This window comes from Lagopus muta, chromosome 5 (assembly GCF_023343835.1).
Source record: "Lagopus muta isolate bLagMut1 chromosome 5, bLagMut1 primary, whole genome shotgun sequence".
In the NCBI taxonomy this organism is placed as follows: Eukaryota; Metazoa; Chordata; class Aves; order Galliformes; family Phasianidae; genus Lagopus; species Lagopus muta.
In genome coordinates, this window is record NC_064437.1 from 32,152,143 (window position 1) to 32,178,738 (window position 26,596).

General features: G+C 40.7%; 1 protein-coding gene across 9 annotated transcripts in view; it reads right to left on the reverse strand.

Moving 5' to 3' along the window:
• Positions 1 to 7,479: 7,479 nt before the first annotated feature.
• PCDH15 (protocadherin related 15) overlaps positions 7,480 to 26,596 on the reverse strand; it is a 678,253-nt gene continuing 659,136 nt past the window's right edge. For 3 of the 9 annotated variants that reach the window (XM_048944596.1, XM_048944595.1, XM_048944593.1), the window contains one exon: positions 19,506 to 25,578. In XM_048944596.1, the coding sequence (XP_048800553.1) occupies positions 24,192 to 25,578 (1,387 nt within the window). In that variant the 3' untranslated portion in view covers positions 19,506 to 24,191. Of the gene's footprint in view, positions 10,614 to 13,516; positions 15,092 to 15,864; positions 15,998 to 16,820; positions 16,895 to 18,501; positions 18,542 to 19,505; positions 25,579 to 26,596 lie in introns of those variants that run through there. The other 6 variants (XM_048944599.1, XM_048944598.1, XM_048944600.1 and 3 more) reach the window with 5 other exon arrangements.

The following is a 26,596-nucleotide window of genomic DNA, read 5'->3' on the forward strand; positions in this document are numbered from 1 at the left end:
GAGGGAAGAGTCACCTCAGGGCCACAGCAGGGGATATGGGCCTCCTTCTGTGTGTGGGGACAAAGGAAGGGTTCTGATGCCCAAACCCTCACACACCCCAACACGTGTCCCTGCTTTGCCCTGTCCTCTAGGATGAACAGATGGCAGCACAGCGACGTCCACTCATGACCTGGCTGCGGTGAGCTGCCCTGGGGTCCAGAGACAATCAGGCAGCTTTTGACTTTGTGGGGATGGAGAGCTTGTTAGTGTCCTGGGTGAGAGAGCAGATGGGGTGGGGATTCTGGCAGCTCTCTACAACAAATTCGGTTGCTCCCTGTATGGCCCAGGTCCGTGGGCTGTTTGCTGGGGCTGGTTGGAAAGTGCTGAGACAAATGTGCCCCTTGTTCTGAGTGAACCTTCTTCTGTTGCTCAGGAGGTTTCTGCTGTTCTTGGGCCTGCTGCAGCTTGTCGTCTTCATCCTGGTCCTGCTGCAGAGGGACATCCTCCACAGGGTCCTTCCTGCAGAGCTGGTGACTGCCCTTGGCAGCTGTCCATGGAAAACTGCTCTTTTCTCACCCCAGAACACAGGGCAGCCCTTCATCGTGGGACCATTGATTCTGCACAGGCATTAGGTGTGCCTGCCCTCTCACTGATAACATCGATAAAAATCCATCCCAACGCCCAAATGTCTCATTTGTGCATGGCAGTTGTTAGACCCAGTTGTCAAATATCTGTTGGGAAGGAGATAGTGGGATTCTGGAGCTCACGTACAGGAATCAGAGAATCATGAAGGCTTGGAAAAACCTCCAAGAGGTCCCATCATGAAGATGGAAAGAGGTTTGTGGAGGCCAAGTTATTATATTTGGATTTCAAATCTAATGCTTTTTTCTCTGGATTCAGCTAGAAAGGTTCTAGAAGTGCTATTAAGCAAAACTGTAAAACAAGTTATTATATTCCCTTGGGAAAAAATTAATGAAGTTTGCAGCATTTCTTATTGGGTACTGTAGGAAACAGAAGGACTCCATTACCTCTAGTTTTCAAATCAATAAGTTAATGGGCTAAACCCAGTAGTGTTAACACAATAGTCTTTGTAAGAGTAGGGCTTTCTGCGGAACAGCTTGCTCAAAACTTTTAGCTATGTTGTGTTTAAAAAGAAAAAAAAATAATCCAACTACTTCATAGCATACACATTCCTACTATTCATTATATTCCTTATCTCACTTGAAGTTATCAGTAGTAGCATAAGATTTCTGATCTTCATACCTTTCATTGCCTCAGGTTTTCCCCCTCAGTTTAAGGAACAGATTTTCCTCTGTGCAACTGCATAGGAATATATTTGACTAGAAGAGCTCCCAAAAACTAGCTGCCTGGCCAATCCTTTTAAATTTAAATATAGCTTTTCCAAGAAAAGCTGAGAGGGATTAAAGACCTCTTGCATAATTGCTGATAGATGTGTCTCAATCATATTGCACTGTCCAAACGCTACTATCACCCACAGCAACAGCACAGAATACCTACCATCTGCTGTATGGCAAAAGAAGGCAGAGACAGTGCTAAGGGGTAAAATGATGCCACTGACGCAAGATAGCTCAGAGAAACATCACAGAACTGAAGGAGTGGGCAAAAAAAAGGGAGGTGAGTTTTAGCAGAGATAAAAGCAAGGAAATGCATCTAGAACAAAAGTAATCCGAAGGCTAATGGGAAGATAGTGAACGGTGAACATCTCAGTACAACCGCAGATAGAGCTGCTGGGGTCATGTGCCAGTTCTCACAAATCAGCACACCCCATTGTGTAGCAGTAAACAAAATGGGTGAAATAATTGGGTATCATAAGGCAAGACTAAAGCTTAGTGGGCAGCTTCTGCTTGGATACTTTTCTTGGCTAGGGGCATGGAAAAAGCCTGTCCCTCAGCTGCTGTAATCATCCCACCACGTCATGCTAAGCGTACTGAATAGAAGTTGATGGAATTGAATCACAGAATGTGTCATTGGCGGGGACTCTGACATGTAACAGGACCAACCAAAATCCAACCGTAAGTCTGACAGCACTGTCCAAATGCACCTTGAGCTCTGGCATCTCAGGGCCATGCCCACCACCCTCTGGTGCAGAACCTTCTCCTAACAGCCAGCCTGACTCTCCCCTGCCACAACTGCACACTGTTCTCTTGGGTTCTGTTGCTGTCACCAGAGAGCAGAGATCAGCATAGGCCTTCTGCTCCTCTTGAGAGTAAGCTGTAGGCTGCTACGACACCACTCCTCAGCCCCTCTGCTCTGCACCCAACAGACCCATGGACCTCAGTTGCTTCTCACGTGCTTTGCCCTCTAGATCCTTCCCCATCCTCTCCTCCAGATGCTTTCTGATAACTTTATGTCCTTCTGATACTGTGAAGCCGAAACCTGCACTCAGTGCTTGAGATGTGGCTGTACCATGCAGAGCAGAGCTGGACAATCCCTTTCCTCTCCCAGGGGCTGTGCTGGGCCTGGCACAGCTCTAAGGGGTGTTTGGCCCTGCTGGCTCTCAGGGCACATCACTGGCTCATGTTCAACTCACCATCAGCCAGAACCCCCAGATCCTTTTCTATGGGACTCCAGTTTTCTGTCCCCCGGTCTGTACATCCAGGGTTGCCTCATCTCAAGAGCAGAATGTGGCGCATGCTTTTCTTAAACTTCATTTGGTTGGTGATTGCACAGTCCTCTGATTTGTTAAGATTTGATTTCTGGGTGATGGTTTGATTTAAACTGGCAAGTTCGACTCCACCTGTACTTACCAGATTTACAGAAAATACAACCATCCACCTCTAGCAGCCACAGTTTTATACTTGGTGGCACCCAGCTGCAGTAGGGTTGGGTACTTACATGTTAGAAAAGTAAATGTACCTTAGTAGGACTGCAATTACAGCTTCTGTCTTATTGGATTCTATTGCCCCCAAATTATAATAGCATTTTCTAGGAAGGTTAGAGCACTCTGGGGAATGTATATCACAGCATAGGATTAATTCCTTTGTGCACCCCCCATGAAAAAGCAAATATTGCCCTAATCTGATTTTCCATTTAACACACCATGTGAATGGATGCTGGGAGGAAAGCACAAAAAATCCATGTGATGCATCCTGCAGTTGGAGCACATGGGAAGTTTCACTGTTCTTACAGCCTGTTACCTTGCTTTAAAATCTCAGAAGTTTTGCCGTGTTTTCCTTTCATACTTTTTTTCCTTTATTGACTGTATCTTCATAAGCTTGAGAGAACAGATTATTAGGAAGACTGGAAAGTGGTGTCATAATCACAGAGCAGCTGCTGAAATCACAGTGACTTTACATTTGCCTTTATGAACACCACTGCCACAAAGCTATTGCTGCTTCAAAGCCATCCTAATGCATAGAACACTAAGCTCTATGACCTGCCAGGATCTGGTAGTCATGGTACTGCGTAGTGCTGTGCATTCCTCTGTATCTCCCTCCCCTTTCCCCCTTGAAGATAAATTACACTTTATAAACAGATTTTCTTTCTTTTATTTACACTACTTTCTTTGGTCAGTAGCTTGTTTTGACAGGAACGTCTAGTGCATGCAATAGCCTGTGTCTCATCTATACATTTGTAGTTGGAGAAGGAAGGATGGACGGTGTGCACACGTGTGTACAGCCACGTGTTCATATGTGCACAGAGAGAGAGCAAATCCCCACTAAGCAAACAAGGGCAGAGTTGTGTTACGAGTCCAGAATAAAAGTGACTGTATTTTGTCATTTAAACAGGATAATTAGCTGGGGCAGCACACTTCCCAGCGTGGCTGTGAGCCTCCATGCTAGACTGGGTATTTCTCTGTCCCTCCCATCCTTGCTTAATGATTTTAAGGAAATGAAGGAGCCAGTCGCTGAGTCATGCAGAGCTTCTGAATGTCAGATCTAGGAGCATTACTTATGTTCCTTACTGTGCTTCTAGTTTACTGGACTTACTTAATCCTATCAGTGTTTGATTACATTGTGACAGCCTTTCATTGTTCCTACAGGCCACTGTGTGCCCTGATACCTACTCAGAATTCACATCTTACACTTCATCTATTTATGCATATTGATAGTGCTAACTATGCAGCATTTTCAGTCTGCAAAGGAAGAACATGTACCAGTAAATTAAGCTGATGGGAGAGACATAAATATTTACTATTCTTGGTTTGGCAGTGGTATTATCTTTGGTAGTTCATTGCTTTCTTACACTTTGTGTTTCTGATTTGAACTACAGTAATTAATCAGCATTTACCATTTTGTTAAACCCCTCTTCGCATTGTGCGATAGCTTTTTGTAGCAGCAAATCAGAGCAGGCCCTGCTTCATCTTTTGAATGTTTAAAATTCTTGTTTTCCATTTAAACAGCTGCTTACTAGTATTTCTGAGACAAGTTAGAACAAAACAGCCGTTTGTGAATGCTGTTAGAGAAACACTGAGTCTGATTTCTAAAATGTAATACATTAAAAAATAATAATCTGCCTACCTGTGAAAAATTAATCAGATTAAGTAATGACCTTAATATAATTTTCTTTGGTCACTCATGTCGAGGAAATAAGAATTTCCCTTCAGATTCTAAAAGTAATTGTGACAGAGTAGTTTCCCTAAATTCTGCTGCCTTGGTGAGTAGCAGTGTTTGCCATAGGAACAGTAAACTCCATAGCTATGTCACTTTTTTTTCTCTGCCCCCAAAAAACAGTGCAATACTGCACAATGGACCAAAGCTAAGCTGCGGTAGGGCACAGCTGGGAGCCACTGGTTTTACCACATAGTGCAGACCTTCCCATTGGCTCCACAGAAACACAGAAATCTGCCAACTGTAACGTATTCCCAAATGAATTGCATACGAGATGTCAGGCATAGTCCTTGCCCAAGTGAAATACCATCAGCTTCAATGTACACGACTGGTGGCCATTTGATGCACTGTGTAGAGCACTTCTATGAACCACCTGGCTGCAGGGTGCCCAACTTCACTACCCTCTGAATTGGAAACTGGCTATCACATTTATTTAAGTATTCATCTGTTAATAGGAGGCGCCGTGTGCCTCAAAAGAGAAGGAATGAAAATCTGTGAGCAGCCAGAGATGATGCACTCATGTACTGCACATCTAACTGCTGCATGGAACTAACTGTCTATTTCATTGATAAGCCACTAAATCTCAAGTGGAGCAATGCTGATACACAATGCAGCTTGGTTGTATTAACCATATAAAGGCTTCATAGCCTCCTTAAACTCTCCCGACATCTCCTCCAAAATTTGAGATTATGTCTGTGGCATTTACAGGGCTGCCAGGAATGTTTTCCCTGGGAAGAGATACTTGCAAAGTTCCTGATAACTGCTACAATGAGAGAAGCCCTTGTTTGCCCTTCCATCCATCTTTGGAAAGTACCCCATCGACAGTTCTCTGGGAATGGAGAATGAAATCTTAAGTTGTGGGCAGGAACAGTGGCCAATTCTACCTGTTTCCTAAAAAGATTATTATTTCCCTACATTCTTTGGGCATTTCCAGAGAGCTTGAGAGTGAAGTCATTTTTAACAAAGCATCTTGTCCTTACTCTTTCAAAAGCAGCAAAAGGGCTGCTTTGTAGATACTGTCCCTTCCTCAAACACATTTTTGAGAAAAGCCCACACCACCTGCCAGCCATTATTCACTCCATGCAAGGTCACCCTGTCCAAAGCTGTAATTTCTCTTCCACATGAAGAAGAACTGGGACCTCCTCAAAATCAAGGACTGATTTAAAACCTTCACTGTACAAAGTTGACTAATGCCAAGGGTCTTGTTTCTGTCCATAGTGCCCCAGTGGATCTATGTGATTCCCCAAGTACTCTCTGGAAACTGCTGCTCTTTGCCAGGTTACAGGCATATAAATTAAACTCCCGTGGTCCTCTGCACAAACGAGATGAGGATCCTACATCCACTTCTGGACTCCAGCACTGGCTCCCCATGCCTGCTCAACATGTGCTGGCTCCTTAATGACAGCCAAAAGGCAGCCAATTTCTGACTGCCATGGCCACCTATATGTTTCTACAGCAACCATGCGGGGAGAAGCAGACACCCCTTGGGATGCTGCAACACACTGCAGGTATCGGGGTGGCACTGCAGGCAGCTTTTGCTTAACGGCATGCCAAGTTTGCAGGGTTGGCACTTCTCATGTCAGGTGGCTCAGGAAAGGAACATTGCCGCTTCATCTTGTGTCAGTAAAGACCAATGAAGTGCCAAAAAGATAAACTTCTGTCTGTCAGGGCTGATACCACCTTGACAGCTTTGGTTACAAGTGAATTACCTGATTCTACTCGTGTGGCTTCTAGGCTATTGATTTAGGTCTGTGTGACAGCTTTATCGTTTCATCACCTGGGTTTAGTGCTCTGAATCCAAACAGTGACATTAATGAAACATTCTTCTTCCAATAATAAAGAAAACAATAGTATTCCTCAGTGCTCATCTGATGGGCTTTCAAGAAGAAGCTGCCTTCAAAATTCATTTGATAAACTGCTATGTGGTATTATCAATATTTGTAACAAATGCAAGTAGTTCTCAGACTGTAAACAGTGAGGCAGTCAGTGCTAACTTAAAAGTCACCATTTGAAGGGTCAGCATACAGATGTGTGCAGGAGGGAGCTGCTGCCATTTTTATTTGTAGCTATTTCTATGTACGTGTGCATAGGCACAAAACAGAGAAAGCATTCAGGTTTCTATTCCCATTTTCAGCAGAACTGTAACTAAATCTTAAAGGTAAAAAGCATTCATCACCATCCAAGGGCTGCTATACTTATTTGTAACAGTTTGAGTTAAAACTGTCCAGTCACTGAGATCACACAAAAACAGGCACTAGATGGCTGCTGTAAGAAACTAGAACCACTGCAGCTTTGAACTGGTAGAGATGCCTTTGATACCAACCTGTTACGATGAGTGTGTGACACTTTGTGGAATGCCCTTCATAGTAGTGCCTGCCTCAAAATACCTGGATCCTACCATGCTTTTTCTCTGTGGCAGCTGAGATTTCTGTAAGTTATTGGTGTTCTCACAATGTTTTAAAATAACCAACCAAACAATTTTCCATCTCTTCTGTGTTTTACTCACTTAGAAAAAAATACCTGGTTTCTCTTTTTCTCTGGACAGACCTTGTTCTGCCTCACACTGGGTACTGCACTACCCTTCTGCAGCTGCCAAGTTGGTCATTTGAACCCTTTTTAAATATGCAACACATAGCACAAGCCATAGGAAGCCACAAAACTGTTAGCACCTGCTTGGAGGATCATGTAAATTAAATCAGTGTCAAGAGCAATGAGTATCACCTTGATTGGTCAGCCATTGAGCAGCTCTGCCACCCAGGGGAAAGTGCTTGTGCCTTGCACCACCAACTCTGCAAATTTGCTGGTTAAAAAGCTGTAAATTGTACCACAAGACTGAGATATTCTGTTCTACTTATTGTATCCAACCAAGCTACGCTAACACAAAATTTCCCATAAGTGCAGATAATCTTTTTCACACTGTCCACCTGTATTGCTATTGCTCCCAGTTCTGGCACCCACTGCTCACAGTCTAGGATCTGTATTCTTTTACAGGCTTGCATCCCCATAAAAGAAAAATCTGGAAAAAAGAAATACACTCCTGAATTTTTCTATGCTTGCGAAAGCATTTCTTGAAGCCCTCTCTTTCCTACCAGTATTCAAGTCACAGGGAGTCATTACAAGTACAGCTAAAATTAAGTCAGGTTTTAAAATCACGTCCATTACTGAAAACAGTAAAATTTCTTACGCTCTTTGCATTGTAGGAAAAGGCACAAGCACTTGAACAACAGAGAGGAGGAGCTGTCAACAGGTTTTGTGCTTGGTAAGTGTGCACGGTACTGCTTGCCACCTGAATTTGGCATGCCAATCCTTCACAGCACTAAAGCTGGTAGAACTGTGAGTCTCCAGTAAAAGCAGGTGGGTAGGAAACAGAGAGGAGCCAGGAGATGGCATTTCTCTAAAAATCTCATGATTGCGTCAGCGTAATCAGTAAAAACCAACTGACAGATCTTGCAGTAGAAATGGCGTAGTGAAATAAATACAGTATCTTAAACAGGATTAAAATAGAACATTTTACTAGTTATTTCAAAGAATAGATTCTTCTTCTTCCATCATTCTTGTCTGTATGTTCAGACTCCAGCTAAACTCCAAACAGATTTTTTTTTTGTTAGGTATCAAGTCCAAATATGCCAAGGTAAAAGATTTAGGAGAAAGAAATACCCGACCTTTTTGTTTCTCGCATGGAAAGCTATGTTGCGTTTCTCATGCCTAAAAACAAGTACTGTCACTCAAAATATTTGGTCAGAAACCTCAAGTTGAAAAGGAGGTATTTGACAGAAATGTCACATTTACATTAGCATAACATGCGAACAGCCTCTAAAGACAAACACTGAAAGTTTCCTGTAGCAGAACCTGTGCAAGGGGAAAACAAAACAAAATCACAGTAGCACAAGTCCATTTACTACCAGAGAAGAACCAACAACGATTGTCATCCAGATCTTGAGGTAAAACTTAACCATATGGGCAGGAAAAGAAGGATGATGCCAGTCTTTTCATCATTAATTGCACGCATTTATCAGTTGACTCTTCCAATCTTTCAAGAGGTAATTGGTATTGTTCTCACAGCTAGTTTGATCTCATCCTGAAGAAAAAGTTGGTATAACTTAACAGGACACTTTTCTCGTGTGAATATACACTTGCTTTTCTTTTTTTCCTTAATATCTCATTGGAGAAGAACAGTTTGGTCTGTATTGCTAATGCTTTTTAGCTACTACTTGGTAATTGTTAACAACAGTATCTCACGGCTCCCTGCTGAAGGTGTAAAATGACACATTCATTACTTCAAGTTACAAGCAGAAGTTAAAAGCAGCTGCCAGCATTTTATATAGTGTATTTCACAACTAATGCATACTTCAAAGATTTTGAAACAATTCTGTGTCTTCTGTCAGTTTTTGCCCTTCCCAGCTGCATTTAGACATATTAGCCTTGGAAAATGTTCACTTTTTATCCCCTTCACCATGATCCATTTATCTTACAGCAGGTTTATGTTTGAGTGGAATGGAGTTTGAACCGTTTAACCCAGCAGCTATCTGGGCTTGAAAATCTATCTATCCCCTCCCTATTAATTACTTTTTACACCTCTTTCTGTCTCATAGAGTCCTATATCATCCTGGTTTATTTCAGAGGAATATAGCCATAGGATGACAATTATTGATGGATCATAAAAACTGGAGCTAAAAGACTGTAAAAAGAAGAAAACATAACTGATGTGGGAAGAGATGAAAAGATAAAAAATTGACTAGAGAAGAAAATCGGAATGAGCTAATTCACAAAAGAAAATGAATAAATCACGGACAGGTAGCTCTGAATAAGATTAATTGCTACACATTTCCTTCTCCTTTACAGTTTTTACTGTACTTAATCAACTGTTTCTCAGTTCTGCTTAAATACGCTGTACTCTTACAATGCTAATTCCACTGTTCTGTAAGTTTGCTACTTCAGTGTGGAGTGAGATTCTCTGCTTGCATAAACTGGCCATATCGCTATTGACTTTGGTACTGTTACTCAGATTTAACCAGCCGAGGATTTGCTCCATTGACTTTCATGGATTTATTTTTAATTTATTCCTCTGAGCTCAAAATCAAGAGCTCTGGATGTAAATCTTGAACATAAATAGAGACTTTCCAAATCTGAACAGTATAGCCACAAGTACCAATACAGGAAAAACAAGCTAGGCATGTATAGAACTGTCTGAAAAGTTAACCAAATGTTGCTGTGCATATATTAGTAGTTTACCATTTATTAAACAATAAATCAAGATAAAAAAACTAATTAACTTAAATGAAGTATTGTTTAGTGAAATGTGAGCCTGTCAAAATAGTTGTTGGGGAGGACAATTAATTGGTACAAATGTGAGTGCAAATTTTGTTTTTAAACTTTAAAGCATGTCATTTGTAGTATACAACATATGTGCACGATACAAATTTCATACATTTTCTTCAGTGACAATAAAAAGTGCAGTTTATTATAAACTGAAGTAAAAATTAAAATTAAAAAAAAAAAAAAAAAAGAAAATCACAGTTTTGTCATTGGTATGTGAAGGTTATTCCAAGGGCCCATCCAGAGTTCCTCTTCATCTGACTGTGTGTGTTCACTGTGAGACTCCAAGGGCTCTTTTACGTCCTCATTATCAACAACAGATTCTTGCTCTTCTGTGCTTTTCATTTTGGAGCCCCCTGGCTTCGTTACTATGTTTTCAGCCCCTATAGAGGAAGCAAATGAGACACTACAAGGTCTTGTGTTCACTTTATCACTAGAAGATGGTCCCTTTGACAGTGTGTTCAGTGGGACGTTCTCCTCGTGTGTCACTGCAAGCTTGTCCAGTTTCTTGAACTGTTTCCCCAGCCTCACTGGAGATGTCACTTTTAAATTATTAGCAAGGCAAACACGACGGGTTCTGACAACAGAGCCATTCTGTGCAATGTAGATGTTACCATTGACGTTGTTTTGAATATTGGGGTTATTAAGACGATTCCTCTGGCTGGAATCAGGAGCGCTGTCTTCTCCAGTAGAGCTGGTCTCATACTCCGGGTCAACTACCAACTTGATCCTTTTCTTTCTGGCCCACTGTTAGACAGTAAATGGAAACGTGATTAAATCTCAGTATGATTTCTTACAGCTTTTTGTCCTTTTTCCAATCTATCTCATCTGTTATCTAGACACTTCATGGGAAATTTTGATCTGTACCATTCCTTTCATACTGTACATTCTAACCCTTCTGACTACCACTGCATACCACTGTCATATATGCCTGATAAGCTTGAACACAGAAACAATTCCATGTGCTTGAAAGTCTAGACCAACTCAATGGTTGGACCAGATGATCTTACAGGTCGTTTCCAATCTTGTGATTCTACGATTCTATGAAAGTTACAAGAATGAACTCAACTTGTGAACAGCATCACGTCACACAGATGGCATAAAATAAGCTATAAAAGGTATAAAGGTGTAAAAACTTCAAGGGAGGAGTGGAGGGGTGAGTTCTAAAGATGCATTCAGCTCTGTTGCCATTAAGTCAAAGTGCATCTTCTTTTCAGAACTCTGGATACAAAGACATTGCTTTGAGAGCAGATTTCTGTATATCGGTATTAGTAAACCAGTCGTATTTCAACAAAGCAATGTGTTTGACTTACAAAGAGACATGAAGAACAACTGAACTAGTGTCCCTTTCTAACTGAAATCCAAAGCCACTTACAAAAAAGAAATTGGGTGATACTTTTATTAAAATAGTGTACTAAGGGGTAAATGCTTTGGAAGGCCTTGGAAGTTTTCCTTCACAGCATTACTAAATGGTAGATTCAGTGCAGAAGTAGCATCAAAGGAGTCTATTCTGTATGCAACACCATGTAAAGGACAGTAAGATCTCAGCACCACCGAAAGGGAAATTGTCAGGCACAGTGCTAGCAAAATTGGCTCACTGGAGAAAGACTGATGTAAGGCTTTGTGCCAGTTCCAATCTAGAAGAATCAATGGGGATGATTTGCTATTAAATGGAAAGTGGAGAAAAGAGACTTCAGATTTGTATAAAACATAAATACATTTTTAAAGAGCTAAAGCAAAAAACTTCCATGTTGCAGAGACTTTGTGCTAATAGCAATGAAAAAACCCCATTATTAATTCTAAGTGTCTCCTGGGAACACACTAAAACAAGCTACTACTGTTGAATTACTAACGAAAACACTGTTGTTTCACTAAGGCAGCAGATACCATCATGATGGAGTCCCACATCAACACATACACATGCACGTAAGAAAAGCCAGTTTTTAGAGAAAGAAAATCATGCGAGGTACAAAAGGGTGAGAATTCTTGAGCTTTTGAAAAGTTATACTTCACAGAAACTACTTCTACGTGTATTAATTTGTTTCTGATAAAGATGTATAATTTTCTTAACACGGGTAAATGCCAGTGGATGAAAGGAGTAGTTTAAATGGGATCTACATGCAAATACCATGTACAGCCTGACTTCGTGGGGAATACAAGAAAGTGAGCAATCATAAATCTAGGTCACACCTCAAGTGAGTTCAGCTCCAAAGCTGAAGAGCTGTTATCACAATTTATTGCTCAAGTATCATACCCAAGTAACAAAGTGTCACTAAAATTCAAATGTTCTTCTCAGTCCTCTCTAACAGGGACTTCTTGGCAGATCTTTGGTGAATATGCCAGAAGTTGTACTATCTTAAAAGTAGACAAAAGGCTAATCCATTACTGGCTTGATGCTTCAATTTTTTTTTAATTACTTATCAGGATAAATGGTTGAGAAACAGCTCTATGAGTTTTGATACAAAGCAGATGAACTGTAGATAGCTTGTGTGTATGCAAAGCTTTCGTGCTTCACTGCCAGAACGGTTAAGAGCACCATGAAGGAGTACACCATGCAGCAGGTGTTGTTTCCTTTTCGAGAACTCAAAGGCCCCTTTCAGTTGTAAACAACAGAAATCCCTCTAATGTAATCGTGTTCTGATGTGATCGTGATTCTAGGCAGAAGTGTGTTGCTGAAAGTGCCATAAGATTTCCCTATTGAATGGCATTAAATACTGCAGATTAGTAAATTTTGAAAGATAAATACCAAAATACTGAACACAGGTGACAGTTACTGATCACCTTCAGCAATAGTTTGCCATTATGCTTCTCAAACTTTTTAACAGATTTTTGTTGTTGTTGTTTAATTAAAACAAAACACTAACAAAATGGAAGGGCAGAAGTTTGGAAGTATAACTCATTTCCTTTTCTGTCCAAGTTCATTTTGTACACCTACTTCTAGACTTCTGCCTTTTGCATCACTGATACTTGAACCTCACAACCCAGAAACAGTTAGAAACAGTTTAATCCCAGTGCTACTAGTAATACTCAGCAGCTCTGGAAATCCTGCTTTGCTGCAATTTCAGTTTCCACCCTGGAGACAGGGTGAGGTTTACAGCTGAGAGCTTGTGAAGTTTAGCAAATGCTTTTATGGTAGGGAAATGTAAATATATGACATCTAAGTCTCTTGTTCTTCAACGTTTTGCAACTTTTCCTTCCTCAAAGTGCCACTGTGTGACACAGATAAAACGTGTGTGAGCACAGAGCCCTTAACAGGTTTGTGCCGTCAGGTTCATGAAGCTATCCATCAGTTAATGCAAAATGTAACGTAGCTTGGCATCACTATATGCATACTGCTAAAATGATTAAATGTAAGATTTAACACAATGCTATATGATTTAAATTGGCAGACAAATACTCTGTCCTGCCTCTGCTAGATGAAAATTAATCTTTCTGCATCCACCACCATGTATATGTGAATAGTCTTTCAGAAGGATTATATTAGTTTGGTAGTCCACAGGTCTGTCCTTAAGGCATATAAGATTGAAAAGCTGAAACAATAAGCTTTGTGTTTTTCAATTTGGCTATCTCTAGTCAGGTACATGTTTAGGAAAGACCACACAGAAGGCACAGCAAACAAGATCACTCCTTCTTGCAAAATGTCCACCTACTGTTGTTCCTTTTTAAAAGGATGTAGAATCACCAGCAGTCTCAGATTCTGTAACAGCAGTGTCAAGGGTGTCATCTGATTGAGACTGACTTTGCTCTTGGGATCCCTTTTTTATCTTTTTTCTTTTCACGTTGATGTCAGAACTCTGAGTCTCAGTATCAGGGGAAGTAGTAGTCTTGCCAGAAGTGGCACTAGCTGTGCTTTTTATCCCCCCAGTACCTTTGGAATTAACACTGATTTCACTTCCATTCTTATTGACAGCTTCCTTCTTGTCACTAGCATCTGTATCAACCTCTTCTGCACTTTCATCCCCATTATCCCCACTGTTAACACCTGATTTTCTTCTCTTATCTTCTTCCTTAGCAGCATTTTTAGCACTTCTTGCATTTGCAGATGTTTTAGAAACTGTCTTATTCTTCGTGTTATCTGTTGTCTTATCAGCACTTGCACTGACGTGCTCCATATCTGCTTGCTCATCTTCTTCTGAAACCTCTTCTATCGTGTCTTCTATTTCAAGGCTGGCAGAGGAGGTTTTGCTCTTGTAACTGGATCCTGATGTCTTCCTGTAGCTTGTACCTGATGTGTTCGAACTGACTGATTTCTGGCTGGATCGCTTTGCTCTGCCACGAGAGCTACTTCCCCTACTTTTTGTACTTGACCTTCCAGTACTTCTTCTGCTGCTGGAGTCACTGGTTCCTGATTTGCTGAATGAACTTTGTGTAGAGGAGCTTTGTGAAAGGCTATCGTCTTCATCGCTGTCAGACTCTTCCTCATCACCGTCCTCTTCAGAAGAGTCCTCCTCTGATTCACTGCTGGAGCTGGATCCAGAGCCTTCATCGGAATCCCCAATATCATGCCCGGATTCCTCATCAGAGTCCACGGTACTTTCAGTGGCTTCATCTTGGTCCAGAGTTACTGTCAGATAGTCTTTATCTTCTGACTCTGACCCAGAGCTACTACTCTTTGCAGACGACTCATCTGAACTGTATTTTCTTCTCCTCTTCTTCTTCTTTTCATAATCACTTTCCTCATGTTCACTCTCTGCTGTGATACTTATTGAAACTCCTGACTTTGCTTCTTCTCTTTCTTCCTCTTCTTTTCCTCCTGATTGCACTGCATCTTTGCTAGTAGGTTCTTGAAATTTTCTGGAGACACTAATGCGTTTTAACACATGATTTAGCTTTCTCATTGAAGGTCTGTCATCTGTAGATTTCTGGAAGTAGCTTCCCCTGATAATCATGCTTTTCTCACCATCTGCCTGGCGAGCTGACATCAACTTGGCATAACTGGAATCTTTCCTAGTGCCTTTCACTTTTTGCAGAATCATTGGGAATATCTTTGCTTTCTTCCATGGAGCACGAGCAGACTCACTTCTTCCTACTGGTTTGTGAGCACTGACTGCTACACGACTTAAATGCATCACCGCTTTTAGTTTTCTCCTTCCCTGGCTGGTTCTATATGCTCTTCCAGAGCCATGCCTTAGATCCATCCCACCATCTAAAGGTCTACCTTCTATTTGAGCCCCTGCTCTCTGGCTTATACCTCTGCTTGAAGGACCTCTGCTTTGACTCATTCCCTGCAAATTACGAAAATGGAACTTGATTAAAATTGGAAAGATAGTTACTATGAAAACTTGTACCCCCAAAAGTAAATCATCAGGAACAAATGCAACACTTTTTTCCAGCACCAAAACTAATGTGTTTTAAATAGCTTCTCACCGAAGTTGTGGGGAAAGTTTAACTTTCAGAAGAGGCTGCAAAAGCACAACTACCTTGCCTTGCAAAAGAGAAGAAGACTGGCTCATAAATGTTATCACTTCTCATTTAATTAAAACCCATGTGATGGATTAAAAATCTAGTAATTATGAATATTAAATAAAAAAGTGAACAATTTCATCTCCTTTCTTCTGGCTGCTACTGACATTTTAAATTTTCTTTACATTCAGTTGTGAACTCTATGTTAAATTAATTTAGGTGACTGATTTTCTCACTGGAAAATCACCAGTTATAGGTTGAATATTAGTAATACTCCCTTCAGTTAACAATATAAAAGGGAATTACCTAAGGCTACGTGAACCTTTCATTGAAGTAAAAGGGGAAAAGCAATGTGCATATTAAAAGAAACTCTGCAATTATTTTTTTATTTCTATAAAAAGGAAAAGAGGTGCCGATGCAAACGTCAGCAGTCATCTGAAGGGCAAACGATAATCAGGATTGGAAGAGCTGATTATTTGGTTTATATACAATATTCCCAATACTCTAATCCATTAAAAAAAATTCCATTTGATAAGGTTTACAATTGCTTCAGCTTGTTGCAGAGAGAGAGAATCAACATGGCAGAGATGCTTACCTCTTCTGCTGTTGGCCCATGTGGGCTGTAGTAGTAGCCGCCATCGTTCTCCACCATGACTTCCCCGTACTCATCATACATCCCTGAAGGAGACAACAAGCGGCGGCGGCTCCCATACTGAGGCAGTTCATACCTGGCAAAAATACCACCAGCTCTTTGTGACACGCACCAGTGTATTCATGCACGTCTTCACAACGAGCAGCAAATGCACATACGCATCCCTAAAGGACATTAATTTCTTTACTTGCTATCTTTTTTTTTCCCTCTACCGTTAAGAAGGACATTTAATTTTTGCTGTTGTTTCTATATTAGCAGTAGTGCAGTCTGAAGCCTGCTCCTGTTGGAACCAGCCATAAATCACTACAGCTGGAGGAAGCTCAAACTGCCAGGTCTCCAGAATCTCCCAAGTGCAATAACCTTACTTCACAGTACTTGATTATTTTTTCTTTAATTTCATTGGGGGATTGGTTCTGGACAATCCTTGCAATCTTGAAAAAAATTCAATAATCTCTGAATTGACTGCAGGCAAACAGGCTTTATCCAAACAAGGCAGAATGACATTTTTCTAGGTAAATATAGAAAGCCTGATGCTGGCTGAGAACTATGAGAAGTATTGCTGAACTCAGACTGGTGAGCCACAAAAAGGCTATTTGATGGAAATTCATTTCCAAGACAACAGATATACACAAATAAAAAAGTGAACGTAAAAATGTTTAATGACTACCAGGGGCTACATGCCCTGTGGTAAAATTAGCTTCCTAAAAAATCTCTGAGTTATACAACACCCATTTAAGGTTCAAGAAGTGAGTTTTGTTATTAGCGCACTCAGTCGTGGATGCAAAGATTAAAGTAATCCTGGGGTGAAGGAAAGACTACGGATCAGGTGCTGTAATAATAAACATCACCAACCTTGAAAAGCAGCATTTCTGAAATATAAAGGAAAAATAAAAATATACCCATGCTCATAACTGTAGTAATCTTGACCATAGTATTCCTGCCCTGGGTCAATTCCAGACTCCATACTTAACTCCTGTCAAAAGAGCAACATGGATTGAAGGCACAGTCACACACAGAATGACATATGAAAAAGATACAAAGAACAAAGTGCAAAAAAACCAAACCAAAACAAAAAACCCAACAACCCCAAAAGAACTAATAAAGAACATTGATAACCATCAAGATCCATAAAGACAAGTCAACACAAGCTTTAAATGACCCCTTCTGTGGTGTATTCACTCTGAGTGACTGCTCTAAGTCAGCTGAATATTGACACTGAATTGGATTCAGCGCTAATGAAGTGTGATTTCTTGAGCCTCTCTCAATGGAAAAAATCCCTGTTGAAACATTAGGGCTATTTCACTTATACTCTTCATTCAGGTTTCTTTCTTAATGTTTGTGTCCTACAACAACATCAGTGTGTTCTTAAGTTCTCTCCACATGCTGTTGGCATTGGGCTGCTGCATGGAATGTCCTTGCACTGCAATAACAACAAAGAGCACCAAGGCTTTGGTTTTGACAAGGGATGCATGTTGTCCCCATCACACACCTCCAAGGGGGAAAATACCCTGCCCAATTAAACTCAAGTTGCTGCTGAACATCTTGTTGCTGCTTAGAATGGCTGTAGAAACTGTCACCATTCTCCACCGCTTGTCAACAAAGCCTCATGAAAGTTACACTTGCTCTATTGCTTATTCTGGGAATGACATAGGGTCTAAAAGATTTGAAAGTGCCGCATTAATAACCCATCACTTCACAGCACTGTGCTAATGCTTTCATTATCTTGGCAGGCCAACTGCTTAGCTCATCTCCAGGTATAATAATCAATTATCACCTGACTGACATCTGAAAAAACAGAGTGCGGCTGGATATCAAGGAACTGAACACAGTACTTGAGATGCAGACTCAAAATATCAAGCAGAGGGAGACGATTGCCTCTCCGCTCCTGCCAGCCACTCCATGTGTGATACAAGCCAGGATGCCATTGGACTTCTTGGCCACCCAGGCATGCTGCTGGCTTGTGTTCAGCCAGCTGTCAACCAGCACACCCAGGTCATTTGCTGCCTAGCAACTTTTCAGACACATTTCCCCAGCCCTGGGAGCTGTTATGACCCAAGTGCAGCGCTCAGCCTTTTTGAATGGACGAGGCTGCCCACTGATCCAGCCCATCCAGATCTCTCCGCAGAGAGATCTCTTCCTACTCTCAGGCAGATGGACGCTTCCACCCAGCTTGGTGTCATCTGCAAACTTAATGAGGGGGCACTCGATCCCCTCATAAGATTGTGTGTAAAAATATTAAACAAACTGGCCGAAGTACTGAGCCCTGGGAAATGCCACTTGTGACCAGCTGCCAACTGAATTTAACTCCTTGCACAGTGCACCAGGGGCTTGGTAGTCCAGCCGGTTCTTTGCTTGGCAAAGTGCACATCTGTTCAGTTCACAAGCAGCCAAAAATCAAACTGCAGTACATTTCAGGTATTTAACAAAAACTGTATTGAGGTGTTAACAACAATACGACTTTCATTTTCATCTAGGACACTCAGGAAAAAAAAAATACAACAGGAAAGAAGAAAGATGAGTTTTGATTAGGAAATGACGTAAAAGACATTTAAAATAATTAAGACATGAAAAATAGCGGTACCTCTGGCCTGAGAAGAGAAGGTCTCAGCAACTGCTGTTGCTATAAAAGAAAACAAGAGAGGGTATTAATAGGCAGCAACAATAAAGAAAGAAATCTTAAGACACAAGTCCTTCACAATATTTTGTACTTGGATACCTCCAAATTCAGCAAGCACTACAAAAATGCTCTGCACCTACTATGGTAACATGACTTCATAGTGCACTGTTTATTTTACTTAATACAAAATTTGATTGTTTATGTGGTGGTTCTCTAAATTATTCAACTCAAAAACTTTTGTCAGAGCCCAAGAAAACAATTGCATCATGTGTGTTGGAACAACCCTCCACTGAAAATTTGGGGGGCACTGTCTCAGCCAAGTTCCTTGGCCAAAGCTGAACTGTAGGAGATGGGTAAGATCTGTATCTGAATTAAGAGATACTAATCAGCTTTGCAAAAGGAAGACAAATCAGAGTACAACGGAATAAATCTGCATTTTGTAAACCCACTAAGTAAGGAGCAGCAGACACCAGAGGCACATCCTAAGATTAATCAGTACTAATCAGTAAATATCAACCATTATGATGTAGTTTGGAGAACTTACTGAACGAGTTCATTTAGAAAATTCTCCATGTTATTCATTGCTAGAAAAATGATTCTATGGTTCTATGTGGGGAAATACTGGTGTTAGGTGGGCGGTTGCACTGCATGATCCTGGAGGTCTTTTCCAGCGTTGGCGATTCTCTGATTCTATGATTTCTATGAACAAAGATGCTGTGAGGACAGACAGCACTGTGTTGCAGAAAAGGCCCACGCTGAGCCCGTGTGGTGGGCTATAGCAGATGATTAGACCTGCGGCTCTAAAACATGAAAAGCAATGGAGGCAGTTCCCTCGGAAACCTTTTGGCAGTCTGTCAAGCAGCAATCTTCCATCCTGAAGGTTATGCTTGTGCCACAGTGTTTACCAGCCATCTGCCAGTGCATCTATGCCTCCTGAATGCATCCAGTCTTTCTGAACCACTTTCGCCTCTACAACATCCATTGTTTCACAACACAGGCTGTATGGAAGAAGTATGTTGATAGAAGCAGTAATTTAAATGTAAGCAGGAACAGCCTTACCTCTTGCTGTGCATATCCTCGCCTTGAGGTCAGAAAAAGAAAAAAAATACATTAGTATACTTCTGCTTGACTCTACAAAGATGCATACTGGCATTCTTTCTGGAGAGAGGTGAAAAGATAATGTGACAAGAAATATTACTAGCAAGAAAAGAAATGCATATCTACAATACAAAACATGTCTGTCTTCAGATTTGCTCTGCACATACAAAACGTTGCAGGAGGAAGGCCAGTGAATCTCTGGGATCTATTTTTTTGCTTTAGATTGCAAATGAATAAGAAGAAATCCCTAACCCGCAAAAGCCAGAGTGCCAGTGCACCCAGTGCAACACAGCAAAGGGGAGTGGAGTAAATAAAGGTTAAACGAGCACAGGCTTGGTTTTCCTTCTGTTTTTAGAAGATGCCCTGACAAGTCACCTTCTCTGCTGTCTCCAAGACCTGGAATGACCATCTACAAAGAGACTGTTATTACACATACCTTTTTTAAGCAGTGAAACACTTCCTCTTCTACTTCTGGACTTATCTATGGTGGACTTGCTAGAAATTGGCCTGAAGCTTCTATTAGTAATTTAACTGCATTATTATCATAATTACACATTTCCTAACACTTGCTCAGCGGGGGAGGAGTGGTATTATTTGTGCTATCTATGATTATTGTGCCACAGGCTTTGTGCTGTTGATCTCTGGAAATTTCTTTGCTTATTTGAATTCATTTTCTTGGAGCCATTCATATACGTGACAAATGCACTTACATCTATCGAGGTCTGTATCTTCACATTTTGTGCCAGAAAATTAAAACGATTAAGAACAGCAAACAGCAATTTAAGTCTTTGTATCACTGTGTTCTGTTTTTTGTTGTTGTTGTGTTTGTTTTTTTTAAAATTATCATTATTTTTAAGAAGGAAAAAATGAATGTTCAAAAGTATGCTGAACTTAACGTACTGCATAGCCAGCAGTCTCAAGGAGTCCATTAATTACACTTGAGCAAATAAAAAAGAACAGACTACAAGTCCTTACTATTCTTTACTGTTATCTCTAAAAATTCCTATTAATATTCAACACATGGAATTGATTATCAGCATTACATTAATGCTACTGCCCATATAATATGAAACTAATGCACAACCAAAATGAAGATCACAAGATGATATGTGACTTCTCAAAGCCCACATGAGCAACACTGTATTTAGCTTCCCTATCTCTCACAGCAGTCTTCAGAAAAAGGTCTTGTGTTGCACAGGGGATAAGTAAACTTATTAATCTTAACTGCTCTTGAGTAGCCACTATATTGCAGATTAAAGTTTTAATACAAGGATCTATAATTTAGTTTGCAATTTAACTGTCTTAAAAGTAGCATAACACTCTATTTTGAGAATTGCTTATATTTCACTTATTTATAACTTTGTGTGGTCAGGATTAGGAAAAAAAGAAAACGGAAAGGAAAAAAAAAGTCCATTCACTCAATACAGCACAAGGATCTATTCTGACAAAAAGGCAAAGGTCAAAATGACATCGTTGGATTCCTGGACGGAATTTAAAGTGTCTCTCCACTGAGGGAGGAATTGCTTCTGGATAAACACAAGCAGCCAAGACTCCACGGCAGTCAGTCTGAGAGAAAGCAAGAGTGCTACCCCTGTAGGATGTAGGATCATACACCAGCTACTGTACACCCATGGTATTTTGTATGAGAGATGAAACAGGAATGAATTTGCATGTAGAAAATTTGGAAACCTTTCACAGGACTACGCTGCTATCATGAGTTAATGGAATTGTGGTTTGCCTAAAGCAACAATTTTCCCAATTACTGGCATCCCACCATGCTTTTGCTATTTCATACTTTTTATCTGTTTTCACATTGAAAAGGATCATAAAACTCAAATACTGCAGCTACTGATCAGTGGAAGCAACTGCTTATCAATTTGTCCCAAGTTTTAAAATGGAGATTTCCCACAGTTCATAACTCAAACCTGAAAAGAAAAAGAATCTGAAAGGGAGGTAAGCAATGATACATTACTGCTTGATTTCAGCTTTGCAAACAGTTCAAAGGGAGGAAGAGTTTTCTCTACAGATGCAATCTCTGTCCCTCATAACTCACCCCAGTCAAGCTGAGATAGAAGGACCAGAGGTTTATCAAGGATTACAACTGTCGGCAATTAACCAAACCTGACATCTCAAGAAGGGGTCAGTAAGCTTATATATGGTCAATTTTTTGTCAAGTGGAATACTGTTACACCTTATAGTGCATCCAGACATTTCTATGGGACAGAACTTCCCTGGCACGGGTCAAAGTACATGCTATTGGTACAATTTCTTTCCCAGTCTAATACAATTCTTTTTTTTATTATTATTTTTAATAAAGGCTATTCAAGAAACCAGCAGGAGAACCAAGGTTGCTTTGATTGTAGACAAAAATAAATTAGGTTTCATAAACTCTTCAAATTAATAAGGGCTTCATTAATGAGAGAAAGTAGGTGTTCCTCATTAGTGAAGAGCTGATTACAATGACCCCCACAGGCTCTTCTGAGACTGACTGGATGAAACTAAATATTTAAAAAGGGACTTTTGCATGATGTCCAACCTTTCTGCCTAAGGAACACCACAAATACATACAATCTTTGAAGTTTACCTTGTGAATTACTAAGCATCTGCACATCCACTGCGTGACACTACACACTGCAAAATTAGGCCATGTTTGTCTAATATTTCACTAGTTGGTGTGATGAGCACCACAGAGGTATCTGCCATGGGTCTGAAGTGGGAGCTGGATACTTAAATACACATTTCTGATGTAAGAGTTGATACAGTGTGAACATGCTCAGCACAACAATTTCCCATGCTCAACTCTGGACCATCAATTATCTCACTGAACCACAGCAGGTACACAGAAGCAGGTAATACAAGTATGCACCAATTCTTCTAATTCTGGCACTTAAATATTCAACACTTCTCTAAGAGCTGCTTAACTTTGACAATTTGCTGTTGCTGTGCCACTCAGAAAACTCAGCACTATGGGCAGCTAACATACATAGGTGAATCTCATAAATTATATAGACTGTTATGGCAAACATGCTGTGATAGATAATTGTTCCCCTCACACATTTGGCTTCTGTTCCTGTTCATTACGTGTCTTGGAATTACAGTCTAGACCAACAAGAGCACAGATTTCACAAGGCACAGAAAAATTCTGCTTCTAAGATTCAAGTCGGTGAAAGTTGTATGATGGACTTCATGGAGTTTGGCTCTGGGACAAAGAAAGAGAAATCACCTTCAACAGCTTCCAACTGAAACAGCCCTCCACATGTCCTAACTGCAGATTTAAAATAAAAAGAGAAAATAAAAAAAAGCCAAGCACCGTGGAAACGATGAGTATATCTGCAGACATAATTATCTTTTTGCTCTGAATTATAACATTTGATACTGAAGTGGTTTTCAGTATTTCTTCATTCTGTGATACCTGCCTATTCAGTGTTTATTTTCTTCTTTTTTAATAGTCATTTTAAACAACTATATTCTGCATTTTGGCAAAGAACAAAATAATACTGACAAGTAGAACCAACCTAACATTCATTTAAATGCCCAAATTGCTTTTACTTACCATTTGTTCAAAGGACAAGCTAATTGAGTAAAATTCACAAATTTAATGTAAAAGTGTGATTTAGATGACTGGAAGCAAAAAAGCCAATAGGTAAATTACAGGGATTTTTGCAAGTACTTGAGAAACCTTCATTTGGTGACACTAATCAGAATGACTTTATTACGTCTTAAGATGAGCTGGATGCTTTAGCTGTGTAGTCCATAGCATGACAGTTAAAAAGAGATGTCAACAACATGAACGTGCAAAAAAAAAAAAAAAAGCTTTGTACATTAAATCATTTACAAAATAAAAACATTAAACATGCAGTTACAACATAAAAAATGCAATGGAAGGCATGATGTAAATGACACAAAGGAAAACAGCTGAGTTTACCAACAAATCAAGAGAATACCCTTCTTCTGCCTTGGGAAATGCAAATGTGAGCTAAAAGAAAGCATGCCAGCATAGCAGAGCACTGTGCCATCTCCCACGGAATGTAAAGATGCATTACTGTAACAACTCTGGCTCGCTATTGCTGAGCCTGCTTGCTACCAGTACCCGCTTTCTTTGACACCCAACATTGGACTACTAGACTCCTCCCATTTGTACATCTTATGTGCAAAGCATGGAATTCCATTACAGCTACAGAAAAACCCCTCTGCTTACTGGTATTACCCACAGCGAGGGCAGCTTAATGTAAAGCAGTTATCAAACCCTCTGCCACCATTGGCTGAATGTTGTGAACAAACGGACAGTTTTCCCCAAGACTTTTAGGTAAACAGACTAAGAACCAAGGTCATTGAACGGTGCTGAGAGAACAACTTGTCCAATGACACATTACAAATTTCTGAGTGAACAGGTAACATAAAGTCTTTCCATTTCAGGATTAGGTAGGGAGTAGAAAGAGACAGCAGAGAAATGGAAAAAAAATGTGCATTTCTAGAGTCTGAGGCAGATACCATGTGCTGCATTAGAGTCATCGTGCTCAAAATGGTACATGCAGAAAACATTAAACCGAAAATATTACAGTGCTGTTGACTGAGACGGAAAGCGTTTCTCGAGCTCCTCCACAACACAGCTCAAGCTGCCGTTCTGCTGGTTGTGCTCAGCCGCAGCCTCGGGAGTTGGCAGCTCTGGTGTTGCAACTGGTTTGAGCTTAGAGATGTGCTTGGGCAGAACGTGGTTTTTGTCTATTTGGCTGTACATATTGGCCACAGACTTTTCAATTGCTGCTAAATTCTGAATGTTTTTAAGAATGCCTTTCAGCTCCCTACGGGGAGGTGGCTCTGGCACTGTGGCCAGTGGTGGTACAACTGGCTGTTTGGCAGGGGATTTTGAATGCTTTGCGGGGGAAAGGTGTTGGGTGCTGGGAAGAGATGAAGAAGAAGGAAGAGAAGCAGGGGGCAAAGTTGGAGGACGGGGTGGCAAAAGAGGAGGGGATGGAGGTGGAGGAGGCAGAAGAGGAGGAGGGGGTGGGGGAGTTTTAGGTGGGTCTGGAATGTTTTCTGTAGCTTCTCCTTTGGTTTGAGGAGCTAGAAAACTTTGGCAAACAGGTTTCTTTATCCTAAAAGACGGAGGAGTTGGCTTGCGAGTTGGTGGAGGAGAATGTTCTTCAGGATAGTCATGGTGAGTGATGATTACAGAGGGGACCGCAGAGGGCTCCGGCTCAACTACTTCACAAGGTGTTGGAGAGGACAGAGGAGAAGAGCGAAGGCAAGGAGAAGCAACCACGCTTTTAGGAGACTGCTCTAGCATGTTATCTCTTTCTTGCAAACAGATGCTGTGCGTTGGTGAACGGGTGGACTTGACATCAGGAGATTTCACTTGCTTCATTTCCTGCAAAGCCTGCTGCTCAAACTGTCTTGCCTTCTCTTTTACAGTTAATGTGGGGCCACTTAATTTTTGAAATAGCGGACTGCTAATATCAACTGCACTATGCTGATTTTCAGTTCCTTCATTCTCTGCTTTGAGTCTTTCCTGTTGCCACTGAATGGGGTCCATGATAACCGGCCTGCTCAGAGAACCAGGCGCGTGTCTCTTAGTAACGTGAGCTGGTACTGTCCACGCACGGTGACTGCCTCCCAGAGAGGCATCTCTCAAGACTAACTGCATAGGAGAAAGAGTATCTAGAGCATCGCTTCTTTTCCGCAGTAACCCAGCAGCAGCAGGACTCTGAGTGACACCTTCCACATACAATGGGTTTTGAGTAGTTAGTGGGTTCTCATCAGATAAGAAAGTAATGTTACTTGAAGATTTGGGGAGGTTATTGTTCAATGATCCATTGATATTAGATTGCTTGTGAGCCTCAATGGCACGGGAAGCAAAGCTGCTTATAACTCTCTGCCGATCTCCTTCTTCTAAGACTGACTTTTTTCCCCTGCTTTGTTGGAAATGGTAGAGAAGAAAAAGACTTGAAAGAAAAGAAGATAATCACATGTAAGGAAACATGCATGGACATAGATTTTTATGAAAGAGAAAAAAAGAACTTATGATATGAATCACAGCCATAACATTACTTCCAGCAAACTACAACTATCCAACAGAAAAAAAATATACTAGACTACTGGGCAAGACATTTACTTTCACATCTTCATTAGGGAGGAAGAACTTGCAGAGGAGACACTAAAACAAATTTCGGTGTACTCCATAAGTTTGGAAATTGGTGACATCTTCTACAAAACCTTAGATTTTGGAAGCATCAAGGTTGGTACTGTATCCTGTCTACACGGTGATACAAATCACCAATGCAACCTAGTATTTCTATGCAGTCGTTCTGTGAGCTTATTCGTTTCCATCACTGACATGGCAGTGGCAATGTGCCAAACAGCACACAGTCAACACAGAATATTCACAAGAATCTTTAAGGTAAGCCTATTCTGTAATTGTGTGTCAAACCTCTGCTATTGTATAAAAGTATATGATTAAGCAGCCATTAAGTGTGCCTCTGCTATCTTTTACAGAGTGCCTGTAGGTCACTCATAGAATTAGAACTGTTCTCCAAGCCAACATGAGCCTGAAGCCATGGCCATAGGAGAAATCAGAAGTGCCCCCAGGCTCAACCAAAGCTCAGAGCTGTAAGGTGTAAGCCAAAAGGAGCTGAAGCCAGTCAGCACATACGCATGCTGCACTCCTGATCATTCTTCTGAGACTGATTTTTAAAGAATTGTCAGTGCAAGCACTCAGCCTTGTTTTTACAATGCATATATTGATGCAGAGGTATCAGTATGTGTATGAATTTCAATTAATGTGTGAAAAACACCTGTAGTTTGATTACACTTAATTTACATTGTCCAAAAATCTATATTGTCCAAAAGTACAATGCATCACTGTTTTCTGGAATTTATCTAGCACCTTGGAGAGCCTCTTTAACCTACCTTCCTCAAATCACTCTAATACCACAAATTTCTGAGCAAGTTTTAAGATGAGAA